Here is a 26521-nt window from a genome sequence, read left to right as displayed (position 1 = left end):
TATATATATATACCAGCAAATGTCCCAAGCGGGGGGAGCAGCTTTTGGCCGGTGCTGGCGGCGAGGATCGGAACAACCTCGCTAGTAATTGCTGTAGCAAAAAGTTTCTTCACTCAAGAAGACGCCGCACCCCACTTCGAATTGCGCTTAGTTTCTGTATTTTCCTGTAGGTTTTCCCCTGATGGTGGGGAAAACCTACAGGAGAATAAAGAAACTAAGCGCAATTCGAAGTGGTGTGCGGCGTCTTCTTGAGTGAAGAAACTTTTTGCTACAGCAATATATATATATATATATATATATCTATATATCTATCTATACTACTATTATAAAGGAAGAACTTTGAGGCTTTGAGGCGGGTAAACTCGGGAACCACAGCGCCAATCCACACACCCGATACATTGTTGTAATCCTCAGGGTGTGCAGATGGACATAGGCTATATAAAGTTCAAAAATACGTTATATTTAAAAAATTAACATTATAAAAAAAAGTAGTCCCCTCGAAGTAGCGCCGGCCGCGACCTGCGTGCTGACGTCAGGAGCGCGGGGAGGTGCCGCGTCCAGGAGTGCGAGGAGGAGCGGCGGACATGGCGCGGGGGAGGAGAGGTGACGAACGGCGAACATGGCGCGGGGGAGGAGGTGAGGAGCAGCGGACCGGCGGGAGGAGCGGTGACCAGCGGCGAGGAGGAGCGGTGAAATGAGGAGCGGCGGCTAAGGTAAGGCTCCGGGGGACAATGTCGGGCAGGCGGGGGTCGGGGCAGGCGGGGGACGGGGACTTACACCAAAACAGGAGGAGGAGCGGTGAACTAAGGAGCGACGGCTGAGGTAAGCCTCCGGGGGACAATGTCGGGCAGGCAGGGGTCGGAGCTGGCGGGGGACGGGGACTTACACCAAAACAGAAGGATAGAATTTAGATTGGCTGAGGTAAGGCTCCGGGGGACAATGTCGGGCCAGGCGGGGGACTGGGAGTTACAGCAAAACAGAAGGGTACAATTTACATCGGCTAAGGAAAGGCTCCAGGGGACAATGTCGGGGCAGGCGGGGGTTGGGGCAGGTGGGGGACGGGGACTTACAGCATCTGCCATGGACATTAATGCAGAGCGCCTCAACACTGGGCCTTTGTGACATCCGGGGGACAATGTCGGGGCAGGTGGGGGTCGGGGCAGGCGGGGGACGGAGCGGCCGGGGGCCCGGGCTGCTGGGCAATGTCGGAGCAGGCGGGGGTCATGTCGGGGCAGGCGGGGGTCGGGGAAGCCTGATTGCTCACAGACAAGGTCGGGACGGGCTGCTAGTGTATATATATATATATATTTATATATATTTGTTCCTCACAATAATAATGGTAAGAATGTTGGTGGTGTGGTCTAAGCTGTGCTAAGACCAGGCTCTGTACCTTAACAGCTCCTGCTGAACATCTTAAAACAATGTTGCAGCACGTCCCCGCTCGCTTGAGGACAGGGCTGTGGACGCACACATGCTAAAGGAGACCCCAAGGAGTGAGTGAGGATGGGTGGGGAATATTTCCCCAGGAATGTCCACAGAAGGCTTGAATTGGAGGAACACCTCTGGTGCCTACCTCTGGTGGCTGCCAAAAGCACATGGATGCACGGAGTGCGCTACCCAGAAGCACAAAGGCATAGACAAGGTCAGTAGCTACAGACTCCGAAGCCGCCCTGGGAAACACTGACACGGGGGAAAAGTCTCCCCTTAACACTTGCCAGGACTAAATGATCTCTCCCTTTCAAACTCCACAATTAAAAACATCAACCCTAAAATGTGAGGAGAAAATAAATTCCTTTTTTTTGATAGTGACAAAAGCCGGAAAGGCCCTGCCCCTCACAACTGCATGCCAAGACACAAATAGAGTGTTTTACAAGATCTCAAATCGGTTCCTAGATGAATGCCCAGAGTTCCACCATACCTGACATGGGGCCAGAGAGGAAGGCCTGGATCTCCCTCCAGAGTGCCCAGTAACCCCAGACCTTACCTAAAGTTTCCCATAGACTTCAGAATGCTGCAGACCTGAAATCGTCAGGCTCACATGATGTCTGTCTGTGGGATGCAGATAAAAGAAATAAGAAGTGTGGTGAGTCTTCTCCTAATTCATTGCCCATGGGAGGGACAAATTGGGTGGAAGGTGGAGAGTAGAGCTCAAAAATTATTTAAGTTTGGTTATGCTGAGTCGTCTGGAGCCTGGTTGGGAGGTGGGGGCCCTTACCTAGTAAGTAATAAATAGTAGGAGAAAGGAGTTGAGGAGGCCATGATGACTTGTTCTTTGTGAACAGTTTAATACCACGAGTTTTGCTGTTGTTGTTGCTGTAAAGAACAACTGTTACTATTTCCCATTTTAATAGTACTTAATATATCAGCCTCAGAAGGAAGAAAGGCTGTGTTGGTCCTGCTTAAATTCAAACTCTTGCCCTGTTAATATCACAAATGTCAAGAGATAGCATTTGAGTCTATGACCCCTCTTGCTAGCTTCTGAATGCAGCTCAGTGAACATTTTAAATGTGCTTTGTTTGTCAGAGAGATGCTGAGAAGTTTGATTTGTATACTCAACTACAACCAATGGGGAACATCCTTTACAACGCAACTTTTACAATGCACTACCATTACGACGCAACTTTTACAACGCAAGTTATTACAACGCATTGCGCTGGGGGGCGCTATAGGATAGGGAATAGTTTAATTACTATCCAGCACCTTCCCTACTATCCACGGGGACTGGAGTTGGTAAATTAAACTATTCACTATCCAGCGCCCCCCAACGCAAGTTGTAAGACCTGCGTCGTAATGGCATGTGTTGTAAAAGCATGCGTTTAAACGTCATACATCCCAACCAATATGTGTGCATGTTTCTTTCTGCTTCAATTTGTTACATTTATCACACCCGTATATGCCTTCACTTCAGCTTTGAAAATAGTATTGACAGTAGCCGGCTAATTTCTGGGGTAATAACAGAATTCTATCATTCCTTTGGGCTTAGAGTGATATAGTATTGTCACATTACTTAAGTGAAGTTAACGCAAGGAGTACAGCAGCTGCTGGACTGCTTGTTTCACTTCACTTTATTGTGCTGGTGCTCTACATCCACTAGAAATACTGAACCTATAATAGTTGAAACATCAGGTAAGTACCACATATTTAGCACCCCAGTCTAAATAGACAGCCAATTGATCATAAGTCTGAATCAACATATAAACATGGACATTTTTCATTTCACATCCATTACAGTGTGCTATATTTTGCAGGCATTTGATACGTAAGAACAGTGTTCATTTGACTATAATGGCTTTTGTTACATCATTTACTCACTTGATGGGATGGAATTTCTGCTCAGTGCATAGGACAGAACAAAGTCATTAAATTTTCTAAGATCTTTTTGATCTTTGTAACCAAACAGGTCCCCATTGCTTTGACCTAAAATGAAAAAAGAATCAACAATGAGGTAGGATGTACTCTTCAAATTGTAAACACAACAATGTTCTACTTCTTATTTTACCTTTAGGTTTGTGTTCTTTTTCTGCAGCTGACCTTTGTTTCCTGGCTATGCTCTTCTGTGCAGTAATACGTGAATAAGAGTATGGTGCATCTTCAATAGCACTACCTAAGCAACAGCAAGAGAGACAACAATAAAATTATTAACATATAGATATTGTCAGGCTGATTTAATTGAGTGACTTTGAATAGAGTCCACACAACTAACAAGGAAGTGATTAGCCAGGATGAGGTGGAAATAAACGGAGCCCTAACATTGCCCACACACACGTATATGCACACAGAAGTTAAGCAAATCATTTCCTCCATATCATGAGACTGTCCTTTTGGTCGCTTTCCAGGAATTAAACTTGCTCTAAAAAGAGGCTGGAGGATAAAAGAAAATCAACACGCACAAAACAGTCCAGTTAGGAGTTAAATAGGTTAGGTCCGGGTAAATATATAAAAATACTAAACATTTCTTAACTAAATGCCACCAAAAATGAAGGGGTGACAATATAAGCAACCTTGTTAAATAGCTTTTAGCATGGGTATTAGCTCAACATACTACGATAAAGGTCTGCTATTCACACCCTTAACATTGTAGGGGTTGCAGAGTGATTTCAAGCGGTGCCTCGTCCCAGATGTTTTAAAAGAAATCTCAACGCGTTTACGTCAGTGCCTCATGAGACCCTGGGGAAGAGAGTGGAAATATTTAGACCTTTGAAAAACTGTTCTTTCTAACCAGAGCCAGGCAAAAAGTAGTTTAAATGTGTGTAAATATGGCTGTGGTGCCTACTGGACTCAAGCACGCTCAGCAATTACCATGCTGGGGTGCAGCGCACAGATTCTACAGGTGACGCCATGGTGCACAACAGTTGTGTTGGGCCACAGCCGCATTGAGCACGTTGAGGATAGCAGCAATGCAGGGCTGCAGGATATGCTACTCTGGCTACGCAGCAAGTGGAAAGTCCACACTTACTTTTGTTTATTCTTCCTCAAGAGCCCTCACTTCCAAGTTCCAAATGCGCTCTCACAGCTTCCTTGCCTCAACTCCGTCATGAGCCAGCCCCCAGCTACAATTATCCAATGGGAGGCTTAGGCTCAGGCAGTGGCAGGGTGCAGCAGACTGGGGGAATAGAATGAAAGACATAGTTTGTCAATTACTTTTTGGATTTGTGATCAGCATGACACAATCATGCCTGCCTGGGCAGGCGTATGCTGGCCTGTTAATGAACATTTACCAGCCAGTCACCATGCAATGTATGTTATTATTTTTATTTTGAATTTGAACAATTAATATTGAGACCACCACCTGCAGGGTCAGAAATTGTAGCCCCGGCCCTGTGAAAGAAGTGCCGGTGCTGAGCAACGGAAAGCACCTGCTCAAATTAAGCACTGAATGTGTCTAAAAGGAGCTGGATGGCTCTTAGGCTTTTCTCAGACAGTGCGGCTAAGTGGCACAGCACTTGTCCTGCAGCAGACTGTGCTGTTGAAAGACTTATATCTCTATGAGGCACAGAGCTTATATGCAATTGGTTGGATTTTTTTGGAATGCTTTGCTGGTGTCTTAGGGAGTCACCTCAGGCTGAGTTGGCAAATTCTGACGGTTTTCAACAGCTTAGGGGCTGAAGCATTATTGATACCCTCTCCGGGTACCTGGTTTTCAGCAATGAAGACACTCCAAAGACTAATGTATAGATGCAAAGATTGGTCCCAGACTGAACTGCACCTGAAGGTGTTACATTTTCTGTCCGAAAAAGTTTAAAGAAGAGAGTAGAGGTTTCAGGTAAGAGAGTTTAACCTGGTATATTAGATGGGGAAGGCACCTCTCAATGTGAAACTACTGTTAGTCGAGATAATGCAATCCTAAAATTAGAAAAGTTCAATATATGTAATAAGAAAGAAAAGAAAGCCAGTAGACTGACCGCTATGGAGGGACTATATAACTGTTCTCGTTAAATAAGTATGGCCAGGAAGTGCATTAGGTATCTATTGAACAAAAGCGATTTAAAACTCTTCTTGAAGACCACAGAAGAGGGGTTTGTGTGTAACTCTACTGATAGAGAGTTCCAGATCCTGGAAGCATCTACAGTGAAGGAGCAAGAATAGAATCTCTCTTTCTTGAATCTGGGTGGCTCCAGAATTATCAAGTCAGAACTTCACAGGGAGCATCTATCACCAGAAAGAGTGAATTTCTAGGCAAGATAGTTAGGGGTCCACAAGTCAAGCACTTTGTGAGTAAGACAGGCTACCTTGAGGATGCAGCATGCTTTGAAATGTAGCCACCTAAGAGCAATCCAAGTAGGAGTGATGTGGTCAAAGCGACTATCTCCCACGACTAGCTTGCCAACTGTGCAGAAGGTGGACCCATCACCCCTTTATACCTCGAAGGCCTTCAGTGAAGCAAGCTGAGTCTTTGAAGCACCATTTAGAACTTCCTTTCCATAGTAAAATCTAGAAATAAGTGGTACTTGTATTACATTTTGAAGGTCATATAGTGACACTGACAGCAGGGCAAGACATGTTGTGCATACATACGAGGTATTAGGTAAGAAATCAATCCATAGGTTATACCCTTTGATTTTTGGCAATTGAAGATGTTGGAATAGAAGGGAGTTTATGTTTCTTGCTTAGATATGAGGACATCTGGTGGCTGGAGGTCTACATGGCAAGTACTAGCTTGTTTTTTTTTTTTTTTTGTCCTCATTTGCCTTTTCTTCAATAGGGAGCATACCAACCACCTTGCACGGCTTGTAGACGTGATTTGATATATTGGTAGTAGAGATGTCCCATAGGAAGAATTATAGTTGCTTTTTGCTCCATCTAGGTGTATTTCAACCTGTATTTCAACTCCGCAGACCCCAGCCCACCCGCCGGACGTACGACGCCGCCACCCTCATCGCACTCAACGACGGACGAGCCCCGGGATGCTACCGTGCCACCCCGAGACGCACCCACGGACCCTTCATCTGCCAGTCCTGCAAGTTCACCTGCATCCGGACCTGCCTCGCACCAGCACCCGCCAAGACGAACACCAGCACCAACCACCTGAAGTGCATCCTGCTCAACACCCGCTCAGTCCACAGACACGCCATCGAACTCTGGAACCTCATCGACACCACAGCACCAGACGTTGCCTTCCTCACGGAGACCTGGATGAACGCCTCTTCAGCTCCCGACATCGCCATCGCCATCCCAGAGGGCTACAAGATCACCCGGAGGGACCGCACTGCCAACCAGATAGGAGGAGGCATCGCCATCATCCACAGGGACACCATCCGCATCACGACCAGCACAGACGACATCCTGACCACCGCCGAACACCTACACTTCCAGATCCACACCGACCCGAAGACCACCCTCAGAGGCACCCTCATCTACCGACCCCCTGGACCACGCACACGATTCAGCGAGGACATCGCCGACTTCGTCAGCCCGCATGCCCTCCCCTCCGCTGACTACATCCTCCTGGGGGACATCAACTTCCACCTGGAGAACAACAAGGACCGCAACACCACCACCCTGCTGGACAACCTCGCCAACCTCGGACTCAAGCAGCTGGTGACCACCCCCACCCACCTCGCCGGACACACACTCGACGCCGTCTTCTCATCCAGCAAAGACATCACCTTCAGCCACGCCACTGGACTCCACTGGACGGACCACAGCTGCGTCCACTTCACCTTCAGAAGAACGACGACCCACCACCACCAGCAACAGGTTGCCCGAAGAAGCTGGAGCAAGATCACAGCCGACCAGCTCGCCGCTGCCCTGAGCCAGCACCCTCCCGCCAGCTCAGCGAACCCCAGCCAGGCCGCCGACAACCTCACGAAGTGGATCAGCAACTGCGCGGACGTACTCGCCCCACTGAAGACCCCGCCCAGCAGACCCAGCAGCAAGAAGGCCCCATGGTTCACCGACGAACTCAAGAGCTCCAAGAAGAACTGCCGAGCCCTCGAGAAAGCCTGGAGAAGGGAGCCAACACCGGACAACATGACCACCCTCAAGCTTGCCACCCGGAAGCACCACCAGCTGATCCGCGACACCAAGAAAACTGCATTCAAGGACCGACTGGACAACAACGCACACAACTGCAAGGAACTCTTCAACATCGTGAAAGAGCTCTCCAACCCCAACGCCGGAAACAACGACATCACCCCATCGCAAGAACTCTGCAACTCCCTCGCCTCCTACTTCCACAACAAGATCGCGGACATACACAACAGCTTCAACACCCAACCGACGAACGCCACGCCCGACTCAACCGAACCACCGCCCCCCACCACCACCCTCCGCGCCTGGACTCCTATCAGCACCGAAGACACCGTCCGCACGATGAACTCCATCCACTCCGGATCTCCGACCGACCCTTGCCCTCACCACGTCTTCAACAAGGCCGACGCTGTCATCGCACCCCACCTGCGGGACATCATCAACACCTCATTCGACACCGCCACCTTCCCTGAGAGCTGGAAGCACGCCGAACTCAGCGCTCTACTCAAGAAACCAACAGCGGACCCCACCGAACTGAAGAATTACCGCCCCATCTCGCTCCTCCCGTTTCCAGCCAAAGTCATCGAGAAGACCGTCAACAAGCAGCTGGCCGCCTTCCTTGAGACGAACGGATCCCTCGACCCCTCACAGTCTGGCTTCCGAGCCAACCACAGCACCGAGACCGCCCTCATCGCTGCCACCGATGACATCCGAACCCTGATGGATAACGGAGAAACAGCGGCGCTCATCCTCCTAGACCTCTCCGCGGCCTTCGACACCGTCTGCCACCGCACCCTAGTGCAGCGCCTCTACGACGTCGGAATCCAGGAGAAGGCACTGGAATGGATCATCTCCTTCCTCGACGGAAGAACCCAGAGAGTCCGCCTACCTCCGTACAAATCAAAGGCCACCGAAGTCATCTGCGGCGTACCCCAAGGATCCTCGCTGAGCCCAACCCTCTTCAACGTCTACATGAGCCCCCTCGCGGCCATCGCACGCCAACACAACCTGAACATCATCTCCTACGCCGACGATACCCAGCTGATCCTCTCCCTTACCAACGACCCCGCCGCCGCCAGAGCCAACCTCCACGAAGGAATGAAAGAAGTAGCCGAGTGGATGTCGACCAGCCGCCTGAAGCTGAACTCGGACAAGACGGAAGTCCTCATCCTGGGATCCTCGCCCTCCGCCTGGGACGACTCCTGGTGGCCCCCCGCCCTGGGAACTGCACCCAAACCGACAGACCACGCACGCAACCTGGGCTTCATCCTGGACTCCTCCCTCTCCATGACCAAGCAAGTCAACGCAGTCTCCTCGTCGTGCTTCAACATCCTGCGCATGCTACGGAAAATCTTCCGGTGGATCCCCACCGAGACCAGGAAGACTGTCACCCAGGCCCTCGTCACCAGCCGACTGGACTACGGCAACGCCCTCTACGCCGGAACCACCGCCAAGCTCCAGAAGAGACTCAAACGGATCCAGAACGCCTCAGCCAGACTCATCCTCGACATCCCACGACACAGCCACATCTCCGGACACCTAAGAGACCTGCACTGGCTCCCGGTCAACAAGAGAATCACCTTCCGTCTCCTCACCCACGCACACAAAGCCCTACACGATCAAGGCCCGAGCTACCTCAACAACCGCATCAACTTCTACGCTCCCAAACGACACCTCCGATCAGCCAGTCACGCCCTCGCCGCCGTCCCCCGCATCCGAAGAACGACAACAGGAGGAAGGTCCTTCTCCTACCTGGCTGCCAAGACCTGGAACTCCCTCCCGACCGACCTGCGCCTGACCCAAGACCACCTCGCCTTCAGGAAGAAGCTCAAGACCTGGCTGTTCGGGCAGTAGCAGCACCCCCCCCTAGCGCCTTGAGACCCTCCGGGTAAGTAGAGCGCTCTATAAATGTCTATGATTGATTGATTGATTAGGACCTTTAACGCGACTTGCTTGACTGGCCCTGGTCCAGGAGTATAAGAGGCATAATCATTGGACCCGGGGGAAAAAAAAAAAAAAACCCGGGTTCATCTCCAGTTAATTAAAAGGTTCCAAAAAGCCAAGTGCCTCTTACTAGTTGTTCTTTTAAGGTCCATTTTAGATGTTTCATATAAGGAGGAAAGCCACCGAGAGTGTAATGGAGGTGTTTTCTCTACCCAATTTATACAAATTTGTCTTCTCGCCAGTAAAATTGCGTAGAAGAGAAAGGACCTTGCCATTCCTTTGATGTTATCTTCCAATCCAAAAATGACGAGAGAAAGGGTTATTTCTAGAGGTGTATTTAGGATAGAATTTAACGTTTCCTTCACTTCAATCCAAAATTTTTGGATGTCAGGACATTCAAAAAACATATGTATGTCACAGGCCCCTGCCCAATTGCATTTGTTGCATTTTTTATTTGGTAAAAATTTAGATAGTTTGAGTGGGGTTATATATGCACGATATGCAGAGAATAGATGGTTTCGTCTTAACCATGAAGGCTTTACTGTTTTGTATAATAGAGAAAAAGAGTTTTGCCATCTTTCCTCACATGGGGTACCAATTGCCGTTCCCCATAAATCATCTGGGAGTTGGAATTCCCCATCGATTTTCTCCAACAGCTGCCAATACCAGATAGTTACCTCCTTTCCCCCCATAGCTCTTTCCACCAATTTTTGTTCTGTTATGCTTGTTTTCCCTAGGTTGGTGTCAATACGAGTCTGAGATCTCACCCAACTATTTAGTTGGATATATTTAAATCTTGACAACCCTACACCAACCAGTTCGTGTAGCTCATCCCATGCTATAAGGTTGCCTTCTTTAAGTAGTTGACCCCATCTTATGATACCTGTTTGTTCTATTATGGTGGAAAGACTATCCCGCAGACAAAGTGGCAGTCCTGGTGAATCCCAAATGGGAGCGTAGTTGGAGTAGTATGAGAGACCCAGTTTCTTTCTGACGTTGTACCAATTTTTAGCCCATGATTGTGCGATTTTTAATTTAATGTTTTTAAAGAATTTCTGACATCCAAATTTAAACATGAAACTATCCGATGTTAGATTAGCCCCGATTAACATAGCCTTATACATGGAGTCAGTTGCAAGATTAGATGGCATCTTCAAAAGCATTCTTGAGTGTGATAGCTGGAATGCCCATGAATAGTACAATAAATCTGGCAATGCAAGGCCCCCTTTCTCTCTCCTTCTCCTTAACTTTTTCCACGCAATTCTTGTGGTTTTGTAGTTCCATATAAAAGAGTTTATTTCTCTTTGAGATTTATCAATCATCTTTGGGTCAAAGGCAATAGGAATAGAATTGAAAATAAAGGTGAATTTTGGGAGGATACACATTTTAACCAGGTTTACCCTGCCTAAAGTTGAGAGTGATAGATGTGACCAAGATTTTAAAAGTTTTTTAGTCTCAGTGTGTACCCTTTCCAAATTAGTTTGCCCAATACTCGCCACTTCTTGAGTTATTCTGATTCCCAAATAGCGCATCGATGTGGATATTTTTGCCCCCAGCTGGATATTGGATATATTCCAAACCATTATCTCACTTTTACTGGAATTAATGTCATATCCCGATATTCGTCCAAATTCTTCCGCCCGATGAATGACTACTGGGTATGCTCTAACTGGGTCAGATGTAAAAATCATAATGTCATCTGCATACATTGCCACCCGCCTTTCCCACTCTCCAAAGCTAAAAGATGGAATATTAGCCTCGTCCCTTAAAAGCTGAGCGAACGGTTCGATGTATAAATTAAATAGGAGAGGGGAAAGCGGGCAGCCCTGTCTTGTGCCTCTAGTTATATCAAATGGTTTGGTTAGAGATCCATTAACCAATAACCTGGCAGAAGCAGTGCTATATAGCTGTTTGATTATCCTGCAAAAATTCTCCCCAAAGTTGAATTTTTTCAAAACATCGCTAAGATATAACCAGTTAACCCTGTCAAACGCTTTAGTTGCGTCCAGGGTTAATGTGGCCAGTGGTAAAGAGAAAGCCGTAGCGATATCTATAGCTCCCACAGCTTCATATGTAAGCTCCGCTAGTTGTCTGCCCTTGATAAAACCTTTTTGGTCAGGATGAACTATTTTTCCAATGACACTAGCCAGTCTTGTAGATATGATTGTTGTGAAAAGTTTATAATCGTTATTGAGTAATGAGATTGGTCTGTATGACCCACAGTCCAATGTTGATTTCCCTGGTTTCGGGATGAGCACGATTATAGCTTCTCCCCAAGTTTTTGGGGGCTGCTTCCCGTGTATCAATATGCCATTGAAAAGTGTCGTAAGCACGGGGGCTACTATATCTTCAAGAGATCTATAGATTTCTCCAGGCAGTCCATCCGGACCAGCCGCCTTTCCTTTTTTAGAGTGGCGAATTGCTTTTTTGACCTCGTCTTCGGTGATCTCAACCTCCAAAAGGTTGCTCTGACTTATTGATAAAGTTGGGAGGTTTATGGCTTCTAGCCAACTATCCCTTGCTTTCTGATCGTTAGGGAGGTTCTCCTTATAAATCTCCTCAAAAAAATCAAAGAAGGCTCTCTCTATCTCTGAGCTAGTGGATCTTGTTTCTAGTTCTCCAGGTACCTTGATTTCTCTGATGTAGTTGAGGTTTTTTTCTGCTCTTATTTTCCACGCCAGTACCTTCCCTGCAGCTTCTCCGAATTCAAATTGAGAGGATTTACTCACTTCCCATCTTTTATTTATTCTTTCCTGTAGGATGTTTTCTAGTTGAGATTTCAATTCAGCCAGTTTTTCATGATCATTAGATGTTATTAGAGACGGATCGATCTTAGATTCCAAAAGTTTCATTTCCTGTTCTAGGTTTTTTATTTTTTGGATATATATTTTCCGCCTGTAAGAGGCTCTGCTAGTAATCTGCCCCCTTAGAAAAGCTTTAAAAGATTCCCAGACAGCTGTTGGACCTGCGGAGTCTTTATTTATATCAAAGAAGACTAAAGATTCGATTGACAGAAAGTTGACTTCTTCATCCTCAAGCAGCAGTGTCCGGTCAAAGGACCAGGACGGGTGATTAACCAAATTACTAGATTTTAGAGTACATTTTATTGCAGAGTGATCTGAGAGGTGTGATGGTATATAATCAATCGACTCCACTATGTCCTTTAGACAATAACTAAAAAAAACATAACCGATTCTAGATTTGTGTTTGAATCGGCTGTTTCTCAAAGACACCCCTGGTTTGTTGCTGACGCATTCTCTCCATAAATCCGCCAGACCCAGGTGTGTCATAATGTTTTTAAGGGTGTCTCTAGATCTAACAGAACTAGAAATTCTAGATTTAGTTGACTTGTCTAATTTAGGATCTAAAACAATATTAAAGTCTCCCATCCAAATTATTGGTTCCTGGACTGATATTAATTGCTTTCTTACAGCGTCCAAGTGTGATGGATCATCTGAGTTAGGGCCATAATAGCCTATCAGTGTCCTCATTTGACCATCAAGAGAGACTCTAACTATTAGCCACCTCCCTGTATTGTCTTCTTTATATTCTTGTATTTGCACTTTTGCTGATTTTTTGAATATAAATATTACCCCTCTTATATTTGCATTATCGTCTGTGGAACAGAATTTATCTATCCACCTTTGTTTTTTCATTATATTAGCCGCCTCTGACTTAAGAAGGTGTGTTTCCTGCAACGCAATGATCTGCGCCTGTGAGTCCCTTAGATATTGAAAAATGCGCTCTCTTCTCCCTCTCACGCGCAGGCCATTTACGTTCCAGGACAAATAATTAACTATTGTCATGTTTTATTTTAGTTCCTTTATCGCATCGTTTTTCCATTACTTTCTTTATTTTTTTGTGTTTATTATTTTTGTTTTAAGCGTATCAGATATTTGATTGAAAGTATAAATTATGGTTGGAATGTCAACATGATTTTTCAAATGAGGATTTTTCATTTTTTTCCCCTCGACCCTCCCACCCACCCCCTTGGAAACCCTCCCTTGTTTCTTCTGGCTTGGTGTCGAGCCAGATATACGCCGGTCCGCGGTCTCCTTTAACTCTTCGTTGCTACCTCCCTTCAGGTAAGCGGAAAGAGACAAGAGATGAAAAGGCAGTAGTTCTATTACTAAAGATAGGGTGTGGTTTGGAGCAATAGGGTTTATATCAAAGTCTATAGATTACTTCGATATCCTATATATATATATATATATATATATATATATATATATATATATATATATATATATATATATATATATATATATATATATATATATATATATATATATATATATATATATATATATGTATACATCTATATATATATTTTTTTATTTTTTTTATTTTTTTGCATTTCACCCTCTAGTGTCCCCTAAATAACCTATTATGCAATTAAGTAAAGTACATCCTATTTGATTTATCAAGTGGTTTATTTGTTTTAGTTTATTTAATTTGATTTCCCTTCTCTCTTTTTTTTTTTTTTTTGTGTCTGTCTGTTCGTTCTGAGATTAGCTATGTTAACTTATTTATTTATGAACCAGAGCCTGAGCTTGAGCGTGGTCTTTTATGGAATTTAACAAATCATCAGCGTCCTGTATAGACCTAACATTGTGCATCTTATTATTGTACATGACTCTGAGGAATGCAGGAAATCTCATCTGTACTGTTGCCCCGAGTGATCTAAAGGAGTCCATGCGTCTTCCGAGCTCCCACTGCCTATCCAGCGTGGTTTTGGATAAATCTGATCGTATTTCAAACGAGAAATCAGGGCTCTCAGTGCTGGCTATCGATCCTTCAGGGAAACATGGCGGCCGTAGGCTAACGCGGCTCGCACGTCGGCAGTCTCCTGAGACCTTCGTTGCTTACCCGGGCAATGGCTGTAACTGACCGAAATTGAGCGTGGTTCTGTTTTGTTTCCTGCTGCTCGGGAAGCCGCTCTTCCTGCGCTAATTCACCGAACAACGCCGAAACGCCGAGAACGCTTCACTCCTGTGAATGTGCCCACCGCACACGAGATCGATCTCCGCCTCTCTCCCACTTTGGGGGCGGGCAGCCGTGGAGATCAGGCGCGGCCGGGCGGCGGCTGCTCGGAGCACTCACACGGCAGCAGCTGCAGCACCCGGCGGACGGAGAGGGGAGGACTCATTGAAAGCGTCCTCGTCTGCTGAAGAAAAGCGTGATACAACGAGTGCTGCAACGGTGAAGGAGAGTTATGAGCTAAGTGCACAAAGCTTGGAGGGTCACGATACAAGTAAGGTCTTTAACTTATTTAAAAAGGGTGCAGAGGTAGAGGCGAACAGTTTCCTGTCTAAGTCCCCACCACACTCGCAAATAAGAGTAACTCGAAGTAAAACCAAAGCGGTAGGTTTGGAGGGGGATAAACTACCGATCCCAGAAGGCACTTGGGGTGAGCTACAAAAGAAGGTGCGGACAAAAAAGAAAATAGACACAACAAAAGAAATACACACTACCCAAAAGCAATCCCAAAGTAAGAATAAGAACAAAAAAGTGAAAGCCCCTGGGGATATAGCCCCCTCCTTGCGAACATATTTTAAGGCCCTACCACAAGTGCTGCGGATTACGCAGGACATGGCTGCTGCTTTGGAAAATACTAGTTTAATGCAGGAAAATCAACAAACTGAATCCGCTCCAGGATTAAGTGCATCTTTTGTTACTTCATCAAAAGAGGTGACATTGGAAACAGTTGAAACATATATTAGCCCCGAAGTGACCAAAGTGACCGATGAGCCGTTAATAGGTACACACACAGTGAGTCCTAGTGACAATCCTCTCCCTGACCAATTAAAGAAAATCGCAGGAAAAGAGATCTTGGGAGTTGTAGCAGGGAAAGAGAAAATAGTAACTCCCCATAATTCAGACCCGGCTTATGGCAACGCACTTGAGGCAATAGTATCCTCTATTGCAGCAATGAGGGAAGAGATAAGGCAAGACTTTGTGGTCTCTAGAACTAATCAAGCTGAGATAAGGGTAACATGTGAGGAGTTGAGTCAAAAGGTTGACAGTCTTGGTGGAAGAACGGAAAGGCTGGAAAACTCGGTAAGCGTTTTGACCACAGACCTGGAGTCAGTACACTCTAAAGTACGTACTCTCCAAGGGGAGGGCGAAAATATGAAAGAAAGGATCGAAGTCTTGGAGAATTATTCCAGATGTAATAACATCCGTCTCCTAAAAGTTCCAGAGGGGAAAGAAGGAAGCGATCTTAAATCTTTCATAGTACAGCTACTGAAAAGTTCTCTCACATTGGAAGAATCAGTTGAGGTGCTTGATAGAGATATCCAGCGAATTCATAGAGATCCGTTTCGTCTAAATCCAGCAAGGACCAAACCAAGGAAACTTCTAGTTAATTTTTTGACCTACACCCTTAAAGAGAAAAAGTACTAGCTTGTTACAGGAAGTACATTTATTCCTATGAGGCGTGCTAGTGCAAGATTGCTATAATGTGTTTCCAGGTTATGTGTGGAGTTGTAGGCTCTAGTTACTATATAAAGGGGTGTTTTGTATTCTCTAGTGGGTCACAACGCTTTAGTAATTCTGCCTTCACCATTTTCAACTCTGCTTGCACTTCAAACCCGTCTCTTCTCTCTGGGCTACATTGGGCTTGTTTTGTGCTTGCCTTTTACTTGTTTTGATTTTTTAGTTTTTCTCTTGTACTGTTTGCTTTTGTTGAGCGGGTTTTATGCCTAGAGAATTTGTTTATCTCTTATCTGCTATCTTTATATCTTGGCTCTCTTTCTTCAGTGCTTACTTTGGGCACCCTTACCTACCATCTTCTTTCTGTCCTTTATTCTCTCGGTAGATCAGTGCTGAGGTTGCTGTGGAAGGTTGCACCTATCTCCAGGGTAAGGTAAGTGAAGTGTGACCTTCTAGTAACAGTAGCGTCAGAATTGCGAAGCTTGGCTAGAACTCATGAAGCCTCTGGTCTCTCTTCCACCGCTACCCTGTCTTTAATTTCTACATAAGTTAAACGAACTCTGACCCAAGTTACTCAAGAGAAAAACAGGCACAAAAAATAAGATTGAAGATGAGAAACTAATTTTGTAGTTCAATAACTCTAAGATGGCATCAGGATTTTGTAAATAATTTATAACTCTGAGCCTGGCTTATAGTAGGCAAGAGGCGAGGCCCTATAACGAGGGAGAGGACCTTTAACAGCCAGTATAGCCCAAGGAAGAAGGGCTATGAGACTATTAGAATATTCCACCCGCTGATGGCAGAATGTTCTGAATTAAAAAAGGAGAAACAGAAAGAGAAACAATGGAATGTTGGAGCAGATGTCTTATACCAGCCATTATTAGCCCTGAGCCACTTCATTGTCTTCAATGCAGCTCCCAATATTCCAATGGTCTAATTAGATTTAGTAATTTAATTGCAGTGTGTAGTTGGTAAGCATGTATATTACCAAAGTCATCATAGCATGCAAACGTTGAACATGAATATTTCCACTCTCATCACAGTCTGCTGTCATTGATCGCTAATATTACCAGTGTCATCACAGTCTGTGGGTGTTGTATGACTATTGCGAATGTTATTATAAACTGCAGTCTGTAAGCACGCTATCTTGCCATCTGAGGTGAGGCTCTTTTGTCTGGAGCGCTCTGCAAGTTTTTGGTAGAGCAAAGCCTTCAACGGTTTACCATAGCCTTAGAGCCCGGCATAGTGGGCTCTATTGGCCATTAAAGGCCCGACGGCCGAGCCGAAGGCAAGGGCATTTAACAAGGGAGCAAGCCTTTAGTGGCCAGTGAAGCCCACTACAAAGGGCTCTAAGGCTAATAGAACATTCCATCCCTATAGGGCAGAATATTCTAAGTTGTAAAACAAAGGCCTCTCGGAGCCCGAAGGAGTTAAAATCCCATTGGCCTCCGTGAGCCCCTTGTTAAACATTGGAATGTTGATGCTCCAGGCTTCTACCAGCTATTAGATGCCCGTAGCAATCCATTGTTTTCGATGGAGCACTCAACATTCCAGTGTTCTAATCAATGCTAGTGAACTGAGGATACATAAGAACTTATTAAAAGTGAAGATGTTAATGATAAGAAAGATAAGCTGACGGAATTGGAAAAGTACACCTATGGTAGATGATATGGATTGCATTCAATAAATCTTTTGATTGGCATCAAATGATAATCTGTTTTACAAGACAAGGGTAGTACCAAAAAAAACAGTATTTGAGGACATTATTTGCGATTACACTGTCCAAACTGATGATTAGTTTGAACGTATGAATATTGATATTCATACGTTAAGTTAAGTTGAAATTTACTTTTCCTACAGTGGTTTCCTGTCCTCTTTTGGTGCTACTAATGAAGATGCCTCAATGTTCATAATGAAATGATGTTTGGAGTATTAATAACGAGAAAGCACAATAGATGCTGTGTAGTGCCAAAATGAATCCATACATAAAATACAAATGCCATTCGAAAGTTCTTACCAATTTGGAAAACTGCAATTTGAGAAATAGGTCATAAAAGCACAATAGATGTTGATAAGCGATCAGAAGTTAATTCTAACAAAATGTTACACACAAAAGGATTTAAGGTGGCCTTTTATTGGACAGAAAAATGATACAGAATTGTTGAAAAGTTGACTTACTAAGTTCACTTTCTGTTAATTGTAAAGGTGGCTCTTTTTCTTTAATGACAATTGAAAACTTCCGATGTTTTGAGCTCCTGCTGTTCAATGTCACATCACTCATCTTTCTGTCCCTAGGCAGAAGACAGCATCAGATTCCATGTTAGTTGTTTCAATAACTTGAAAAAGAGAGAAATATGTCTATATTTCATAATTGCAATCATAAAATATTCTACAATTTCACTCCTCACGAAAAAACATTGCTTGAATGTTTAACTTAAAGCTCTTTAAAGGCAAAAGGCTTTTAAAAGGTTTTACTTTGCTGCACAGTATTTATGTAAAATATACTGCACCAGGTAAAAACAATAAATGCAACATTTCTTATGAGCAGGCATAACATATTACACAAAAAAATTGTCAGCAATAACCCAAAGTGTTTGGCCTTTTAACAATGATGTAAATTTGCTAAAAAATAAAAAAGTGCAGTTGTGGAAATTATCACTGTTAGAACCACTTTCAGAGGGCTTTGGTGAACTTATGGGTTACTGGGCCCAACCGTAGTGGTTGAGGCCTTTAACTCTTGATGGCCCAGGGCCCAACCTACTATGGATCCTGAGCAACTGAGCCAAGTACCCCTTCTGTACTTGAGTCTCAGTAGTAGCTATGATCGAGCCGTCCAAGGCTCCCTCGGGGAGTAGGTGGGAATAAAGGTTAGTGGACACAACTCATAACTCTACATAATGTCGAACTCTATGCATTCAAATTAGTATTATGACATAAAAAGAACAATAAACCATCCCACTTAAGGTCGGGCCTCTAGTCAGTCAGTCAGTCAAAATACACTTTATTCGATTTTTTTTTTAAATCATAAAAGGCAAATACAATACAACAAATTTAAAATGCACAATATATATAATTACATCTCATAGTCAGTAGAATACTAACAATGCATTAAAAATATGTTAAAATTTAGGTAAAAAGTATAAACAGGTTAAAAGGGGACAGTTTGCAGGACCCTCTTACACCTTGATCTAAAAGCAGCAGTTAGATAACTTGCAACACTGAACATTATAAAAGTATTAGGCAGTGTTTGCAAAAAAATTAATGCTGGTCTAACTTGGGTAAAACTGGTGTCCTTCAGGATTGGGATTAAATATTTTTGCCTCTCATCAGTATAATACCCACAAAAAAATATAAAATGGAGAGTGTCCTGGTTTGAAAATTTATCACAGCCACAGGGTGGGGCATCTTCAGGTTTAGCCCACGAATGAAAACAGCCAAGCGAATAATGGATTAAATTCATTCTAAATTTTGTTAGCAGGGATCTGTGGAGTGGGTTAGTGACAATTTTTAAATAAGGTTCCAGAGAAGGAGTGGTAGATAAAATCTAATAGGTTCTTACGAGAGGTTTTCTTAATTCCACCTCCTCTCTCTGTGAACAAGCCCTCGCCAGAAATTCCTGCTAAATCCATTTGACATCCTCCTTCCTAATGTTTAGTGGATTTAAGAAAAGCTCCGGTCTCCCTAGTGACGTGAAAGAGGATTTAATATATTTCAACCAGGGAATTCTCATAGCCCGGTCCCGTGAGATCACATCCTCCAAAATGCTGTGGTTGAGTGTCAGTTCAGGGTTCATCCATGTTTTAGCCCAAAAAATTAATGGAGCCAGCTTACGCCTATCCGCTATATAGGGCAGACCAACTTCCTCATGGATGGGGAGGGTCGGAGTGGACTTCGGGACAGATAAAAGTTGTTTAATAAGCCCATTTTCCACCCTCTGGATTTTATCCTGGTTGACATACCCCCACAAGGCAGACCCATACAAGGCGATTGGAATACACTTGCTTTTATAAACATTTAACACTGCCTCCATAGGCTTGGCCCCCAATCTTTTTGTAAAAGCCAAAACGGCTGATGTAGAGCGGGCAAGAGATATACTCTTCGCCTTTATCTGGGGGCCCCATGAGCCTCTCTCGTCAAATAGGACCCCCAAATATGGGAAGACAGGGACCCTAGAGAGTGCCTCACCCCTGCAGGTAAAGGATTTTGCGTGCAGCTTATGTCTCTGACTGCCTACAATCATAGTATGGGATTTTGTTATATTGACTTTTAAGTCTAGGTTCTCCATAAAGGAACCAAAAAGATCCAGGAGGGTCTGTAGGCCATTTCCCGTACGCGCTATTAAAACAGCGTCGTCCGCGTATAGGAGTGCCGGGATCTGCTTTCCTCCTATTCGCGGTACATCAGCATCCCCTGCTTCAAGGTATTTCCCCAATCCGTTTATGTAGATCGTGAAGAGAAGGGGGGCCAGGATACAACCCTGGCGCACCCCCTTTTCAGAGTGAAAACTATCAGTGCACCTACCCTCCTTGGAAACCCGCACTTTGGCTGAGAGACCCTGATGCAAGTTTGCAATAAAAGCTACTAAAGGGGCCTCTATTCCGAGCTCATACAGTAGGGACCATAGCTTGGACCTATTCACCAAATCGAAGGCCGAGGAAAGGTCCATAAAAGCCAAATATACAGACCCCTCCCCGGCCACCGTATATTTGGAGACTAAAAGGTGCAAGTTTGAGCATTGGTCTAGGGTTCCCCGGTTCTCTCTAAAGCCGTACTGTATGTTAGAAAGTCCTCCACAACTCTCCAGGCCATCCCTCAATTTAGCTAATAGTACTCTGCCCAAGATCTTAAAGGCAGAGTCAATGAGGGAGATGGGTCTATAGCACCCAGGGTCCTCGCGGCTTCCCTTTTTATAGATGGGTACTATGATGGATGTTGCCCATGTTGCCGGAATTATGTTATTATTAGCTGCCCTGAAGACTCTCATGAGCACCTGAGACCAAACTAATGGGGTGTATCTAAAGAAGTCCACCGGTACACCGTCAGGTCCTGGCGCCTTATTTTTAGAGGACTCAATAATTGCCTTTAGCACCTCCTCCTCATTAAACTCCACCTCTGGTAAGACCTGGCCCACCACCATAGTGTTAAAAGCTGTACTACCCTTACCACCATACACATTACTAAAATGTTGTACCCACTTTTCATCTGGTATAACACAATCTAGGACAGTATTGTCATCCCCTGTGAAGAACGGGTGCTTTATGATGTCCCAGAATCTCTTGCTATCGTTAAGGACATCTATTGTGAGGAGATCATGCCAAGCATCGTTTTTGATGGCGTTTTTCCTCCTCTTTATAACTAATTTATACTCCCGCCTCAGGTTAGAAATTAATGCCTTGTCCCTCGGAATAGCCTTTAATGCACGTTTTAAAGATCTGTAAGTGCGTGAACAACTGGTGTCAAACCATTTATGGGGCTTTGAAGGGAGTTGAGATTGGGGTACTGTAAGATCCCTGGAAATTTGTACGCAGATGGAATCAAAGGCTGTAATAATTTGATGATTGGAAGCGGTTTGGTCCAGACAGATAGCCATTGACCCCTCAATTTTTGGTAGTAGATTAGCCATAAAGGTTTCTTGTACCACCTTGCCCCACTTTAGCCGTCTGCCCTGGTCGCTGGGCACCGCTGCGGCACAAACCTTGGGATAACCCACTTGTTTGCGCCATAAGTCACTCCAGATTAACTCAGCTAGCAGAGGATTGTGGTCACTAAAGGGTGAGACCACCGCCTTGTATTTCCCCACCCTCGGGATAAGACCAAGGGAGGTGAAAATATAATCAATGTTCGACCCGTTGGCCGAACCCTTATAGGTGGGTACCATATCACTGCCCCCCGAATTCGGCGGTTCGTACAAATTTAAGCTGGCTAGGAAGATTTCAAGTGCCTCCCCAGATTTGGTATGTTCGAAATGCGGGGAATCGGCACCAATTTGGCCCTCGAATAATCCTGTCTGACATGGTAATTTACATTGGTGAATGTTAAAATCACCCATTAAAATAAGCTCATACTGGGTATGTGTATTTTGACTGTAATTTAAAAAAAAATCCAAAAGATCCACATGCTCTTTGTCCGTTGCCCTTACCCATGAGTTGTAAAAATTAATTACCAGGACAATACAACCAGGTGATACCGTCCATTCAATTATTAGGATGTTGTGGGAACCGGACTCAAACTGCTTAAAAGACCCCCCCAAATCTAAAGAAAACAGTAAGATGAGGCCCCCTTTCGCTCTCCCTGCACTACTTGGTGTTGCTGGGACAATGAAACTTAAGAATCCATCCAGACAAAAACCCAGTGAGGTGCCCCAAGTTTCTTGAAAGGCTAACACATGGTATCTAGAAATGAAATTGACCCAGAGAGTGTCAGACCTTTTAGCTCTTGTGCCTGCCACATTCCAGCTAATAAATTTACATGGCTTGGAGACCCCCACCCCCAAAGACGGTCGTATGGATAGTTGTGCTAGAGCTGGTTGTCAATCATTGGTGTCAAGGTCTGATAGTGGGGAAAATCTATTTTCCAATGTCAAGTTGGTATCAGTATTGGTGAGGGTAGTCCTACACTGATTTGTACCGTATGGTACTGTTTGCCACTCATTTCTCACTGGGCCCTTTCTCGGGAGTATGTTAGAATGTCTCCCAGATAAAGTGGTTCGCCTTTGAGGGGGGTAGAAAAAGCCCAAAGGGACTGGTCTAAGGATGGCATTTATTCGGATTTCTGAGGCATCCCAAAAAAGTCTGTCTGGATATTGTGTATTCTCAAAATTCACCACAACGCAGTCACCCTGCACTATTTTGGCTCGATGACCCACCCAACCCACTCTTCTAGCAAAAATTATACTAGAAGACATTTTTAGTCCTCCACTACTGTTGTCGTCACACCATAATCTGGCCTTCTGAATAAGTGCTGTGGTTGACTCTACTTCCCCTTCTGCTAACGTGGGTACCCCTACAAAGACCGCCACGAAAGGAGCAGCCGATGGGGGTAGATTTAGGTGTGCCTTACACTGTGTAGGCGTGCGAGCCGCAGTTGTGGTGACGGCACCTGATGGAATCTTAGGTTCGCCTGGTTGGTGGCGGGTGGGACCTGAGCTTTGGTAGGGCTTGCCGTCCGTGCCATCCGTGCCTTCCCCTGCACTATTTGCAACCGTGGTCGTATTTGTAGATAGAGGTAACAGAGGTTTATCTAAAACTTGAATAGTTCCCTCAACCCCCTGAGAACCACATTGCTGCAGTAAGTGAAAATTGTCAAATTTTTTAAGCAAATTGTCAATCAGAACGCATTTCTTTAGTAACCCTTCAAGGCACGTGTTCATGGTATCAATGATGTCTTTTGCAATGCCCACTAACAGGGGTTCAATCCGTTCCTCAAAAAGTGCTTCCAAGAGATCCTTAAAGGGATCCACAGTCACAGACACATTCTTAGTAGGTTTATCGTCCTCCCCCTGTTTCCTCTTTTTGTTAATCGGTTTTCCTTGGATGGCGATGTCAGGAGGTAGGGCAGGGTGCGGGGCTGTAGGGCCTGTGGGGGCCCAGCCTTGCGTTGGATTTGTGTTGGGAATAGGTTTCGTGATAATTATAGCAGGTTCCAAGGGGATAGCTGGGTGCAAGCTTGCTTGAGGTGTAGTGGGTATGTTGGCAATCAGGCCCAGTTCTTGCTGTGCAGTTTCTATTTCTTTGGATAAGGCCCCTACAGCTGTTGTCAAATAGGACATGATTGAGTCCGACTGTCTTGCGACCTTGGCTTTTGTCCCCCCAGCATCAATGCTAGCAAGATTTTTGCGCTTACCCATAACGTGGAAGATGATAGGGGGGTGGCCCGGCCCTGCCTCCTTCTGCCTCGGACGGCCTAAGATGGCCCGCCCTCTGCCCAAGCTCAGCCCGGCGTCGCCCGCGCGCGTCCCGCGACGCGGGGGCTGCGCTGTTGTTTTCTAGCGCCTCCAGGCGCGAGATTGGTGGCAGGCGGCTGTGGCAAATGCCACTAGGACATCTGGGGGATGTGGTTCTCTCCTCCGCTCGGCGGCCGCTGGGTGTAGTTGCGGCGGCGGGAGGGAGAGCCTAGACACAGTGACAGGAAGCAGATGGCAGCGTTATGCCCCCCAAACGTGAGTTTGCAGTCCCCGCTCCACCGGGGCTGCGCTGTTATTTTCTAGCGCCTCCAGGCGCGTGATTGGCGGCAGGCGGCTGTGGCAAATGCCGCTAGGACATCTGGGGGATGTGGTTCTCTCCTCCGCTCGGCGGCCGCTGGGTGTAGTTGCGGCGGCGGGAGGGAGAGCCTAGACACAGTGACAGGAAGCAGATGGCAGCGTTATGCCCCCCAAACGTGAGTTTGCAGTCCCCGCTCCACCGGGGCTGCGCTGTTGTTTTCTAGCGCCTCCAGGCGCGTGATTGGCGGCAGGCGGCTGTGGCAAATGCCGCTAGGACATCTGGGGGATGTGGTTCTCTCCTCCACTTGGCGGCCGCTGGGTGTAGTTGCGGCGGCGGGAGGGAGAGCCCAGACACAGTGACAGGAAGCAGATGGCAGCGTTATGCCCTCCAAACGTGAGTTTGCAGTCCCCCTCGGGCCTCTAGTGTTTCTCTGAGAAATTCTTGTCCCACCCACTCTTTGTCATGTGGTAGGGGGTTATTCCCCATTCACTGGTGGCTATGCTCACTAGTAGGCCTTAGCTCAAGAGTCCACTCTGATTCTTAGCAAAGTAGTCAAATGTGTCTTGGCAACGCAGCACCCTTAGCAGTGAGTCGTCTAGGGCCTGTAACCAGTCCTACCCACTCCAACAGTGAGGAAGCTTGCAGTGTTTTTATCAGGAGCCCTGCCTGGGGGCACGGCAGTAGCCTGCAGGTGAGCTCTCTCTTGTGAGCTAATGTGGCTGGCTCCATCAGCAATCGGAGGTGCTCCAGTGCTCCTCCTGTACGGTAAGTCAGATACTCTCTAAAAGGGGGTTGGATTAGATTCCGAAGCTCCTGATTGGATTCCCGGTGATGTGGCAATGCACTTCCAGCATCCTCCTCAGTTCACGGGGGGCTTTGGTACAATCCTACATGCTCAGTGGTGACCCAGAGCTCACGCAATTTCCATTTCTTGGGTGACAGCCTGATCCTCAGCAATCCCTGTATTGGCAGCCCCTCCTGGCATATGGGGTTGCTGTACTGCTACTGGCCAAGGTGTATGCCCTCAGCACACAGTAGTCAGTACCACAGCAGACTCTACTGGCCGCTAGGTTCAGCACAGGCCTCGGCACTTGTACTTCAGCAATACGTACATGGCTGCCCCTCCTAGAATGCAGGGACATTGCAACAGGTGCCATGCAGGCTTCCCTCGTCCCAACACTTCGGTGCCAGCTATCTTCACTGTGGCCTTCTCCTGGTATACAGAAGTTGCCATGGGCAATGACCCAATCGGTGCAGAAGACTGCTCGTTCCTCCTCACTTGCTGAAAACCGTGACTTCAAAAAACGGCTCTTACCCTCCCTTTCCTCTCCTTTCCTTCATTCGGTCCCCAGAAAAGAAAGAAACACTTTTGCTGGAAATAGCTTTTTCTGACATTCTTCTATTCCAAATTGCAGCCTCGGACAAAAAAGGTTTAAAATACTAAAAATAACTGAATAAAGCAAGACAGAGTGGTCGCAAAGTGGCCAGATTGGTTTTATTCACACCCAAACACATTCCCGACACTTTACAGAGTTTGCCAGTAAAGTGCTACTTTCGTTTTTCCGTCTTTCTTTGAACAGCATTTTCTTCCCTGGGTGGGGAAGTGCACCATTCCTAGAGGTACTGCAATACCTGGTTGATGCGTGGAGTGCAAAACGTTTAAGTTGATATATATCAGTTACTTTTCTTATTTTAGTTTATAACATCTGTTCTGTAGCTCTGTGTTCAGGGATGTGGTCTTTTTAAACCAAACTGCTTACATTTTGTAAGGATACAAACAATGGAAATTGAAATGAGTCCCTTCCGGGCCCTGTAGTCATGTCCTTAACTTTTCAGGTAAAAACACTCATTGATTTCTGAATAACAAGTGTACAAGTGTTAAGGTAACCATGTTGTTCCTGCTTACATTTCACATGCTTTAGCCTGCATGGAGAAGAGCAGAGTGTGCATGACTGGTTTAGTAACCAGTGGGCACACCACTCCTCCCCTGCACAGCCCTGCTCGCAGAGCAGCCCAACCCACCCGCCCGTCCGCCTGAAACCAAACCCTTCTGCTTTCTTGCAGTGTGAGAAGCAGAAACATTAAATGGTAGTTATTACCATTTTATGTTTCTGCTTCTAGCACTGCGAGAAAGGAGTGGGGCGACGCTCCTCCGCCCTCCTGGAGGAGCCGACCCTGGCACTGCATATGTATGGGTCCATCTTAGAATGACAATGACCTATTGAAGAGTATGTGCACCAAAGAGAATAGCAATTCTTTACATGTTGTTGCAACTAGGTACACCACACAATTCAAAGTATGTTAACAGTATGACTCGATTAGATTTTTATTTGTGTAGCAAGAATGTGTGATATAGAACTACTATTTTTTGCAGGTTTAGAGATACTCCTTATGTGCCACAAATCTTCGATGACTAAATACTGGCGACATTTTAAAGCGACATTGAATTGTGAACCATGAAGATAAAGATG

The 26521-nt window shown here is 45.7% G+C and overlaps 1 protein-coding gene across 1 annotated transcript in view; it reads right to left on the bottom strand.

The window, feature by feature from the left end:
• AKNAD1 (AKNA domain containing 1) overlaps window positions 1–26521 on the bottom strand; it is a 443510-nt gene that overhangs the window by 160325 nt on the left and 256664 nt on the right. The window contains exons 13-15 of the mRNA XM_078673402.1: window positions 18028–18140; window positions 3500–3604; window positions 3313–3417 (exon numbers count right to left, since the gene is read on the bottom strand). Coding sequence (XP_078529528.1) covers window positions 3313–3417; window positions 3500–3604; window positions 18028–18140 — 323 coding nt within the window. The remainder of the gene's footprint in view (window positions 1–3312; window positions 3418–3499; window positions 3605–18027; window positions 18141–26521) is intronic.

Source organism: Lissotriton helveticus, chromosome 1_2, assembly GCF_964261635.1.
Source record: "Lissotriton helveticus chromosome 1_2, aLisHel1.1, whole genome shotgun sequence".
Lineage (NCBI taxonomy): Eukaryota > Metazoa > Chordata > Amphibia > Caudata > Salamandridae > Lissotriton > Lissotriton helveticus.
The sequence above is the reverse complement of the archived record's forward strand: the minus strand, read 5'-3'. Positions and strand labels throughout refer to the sequence as shown.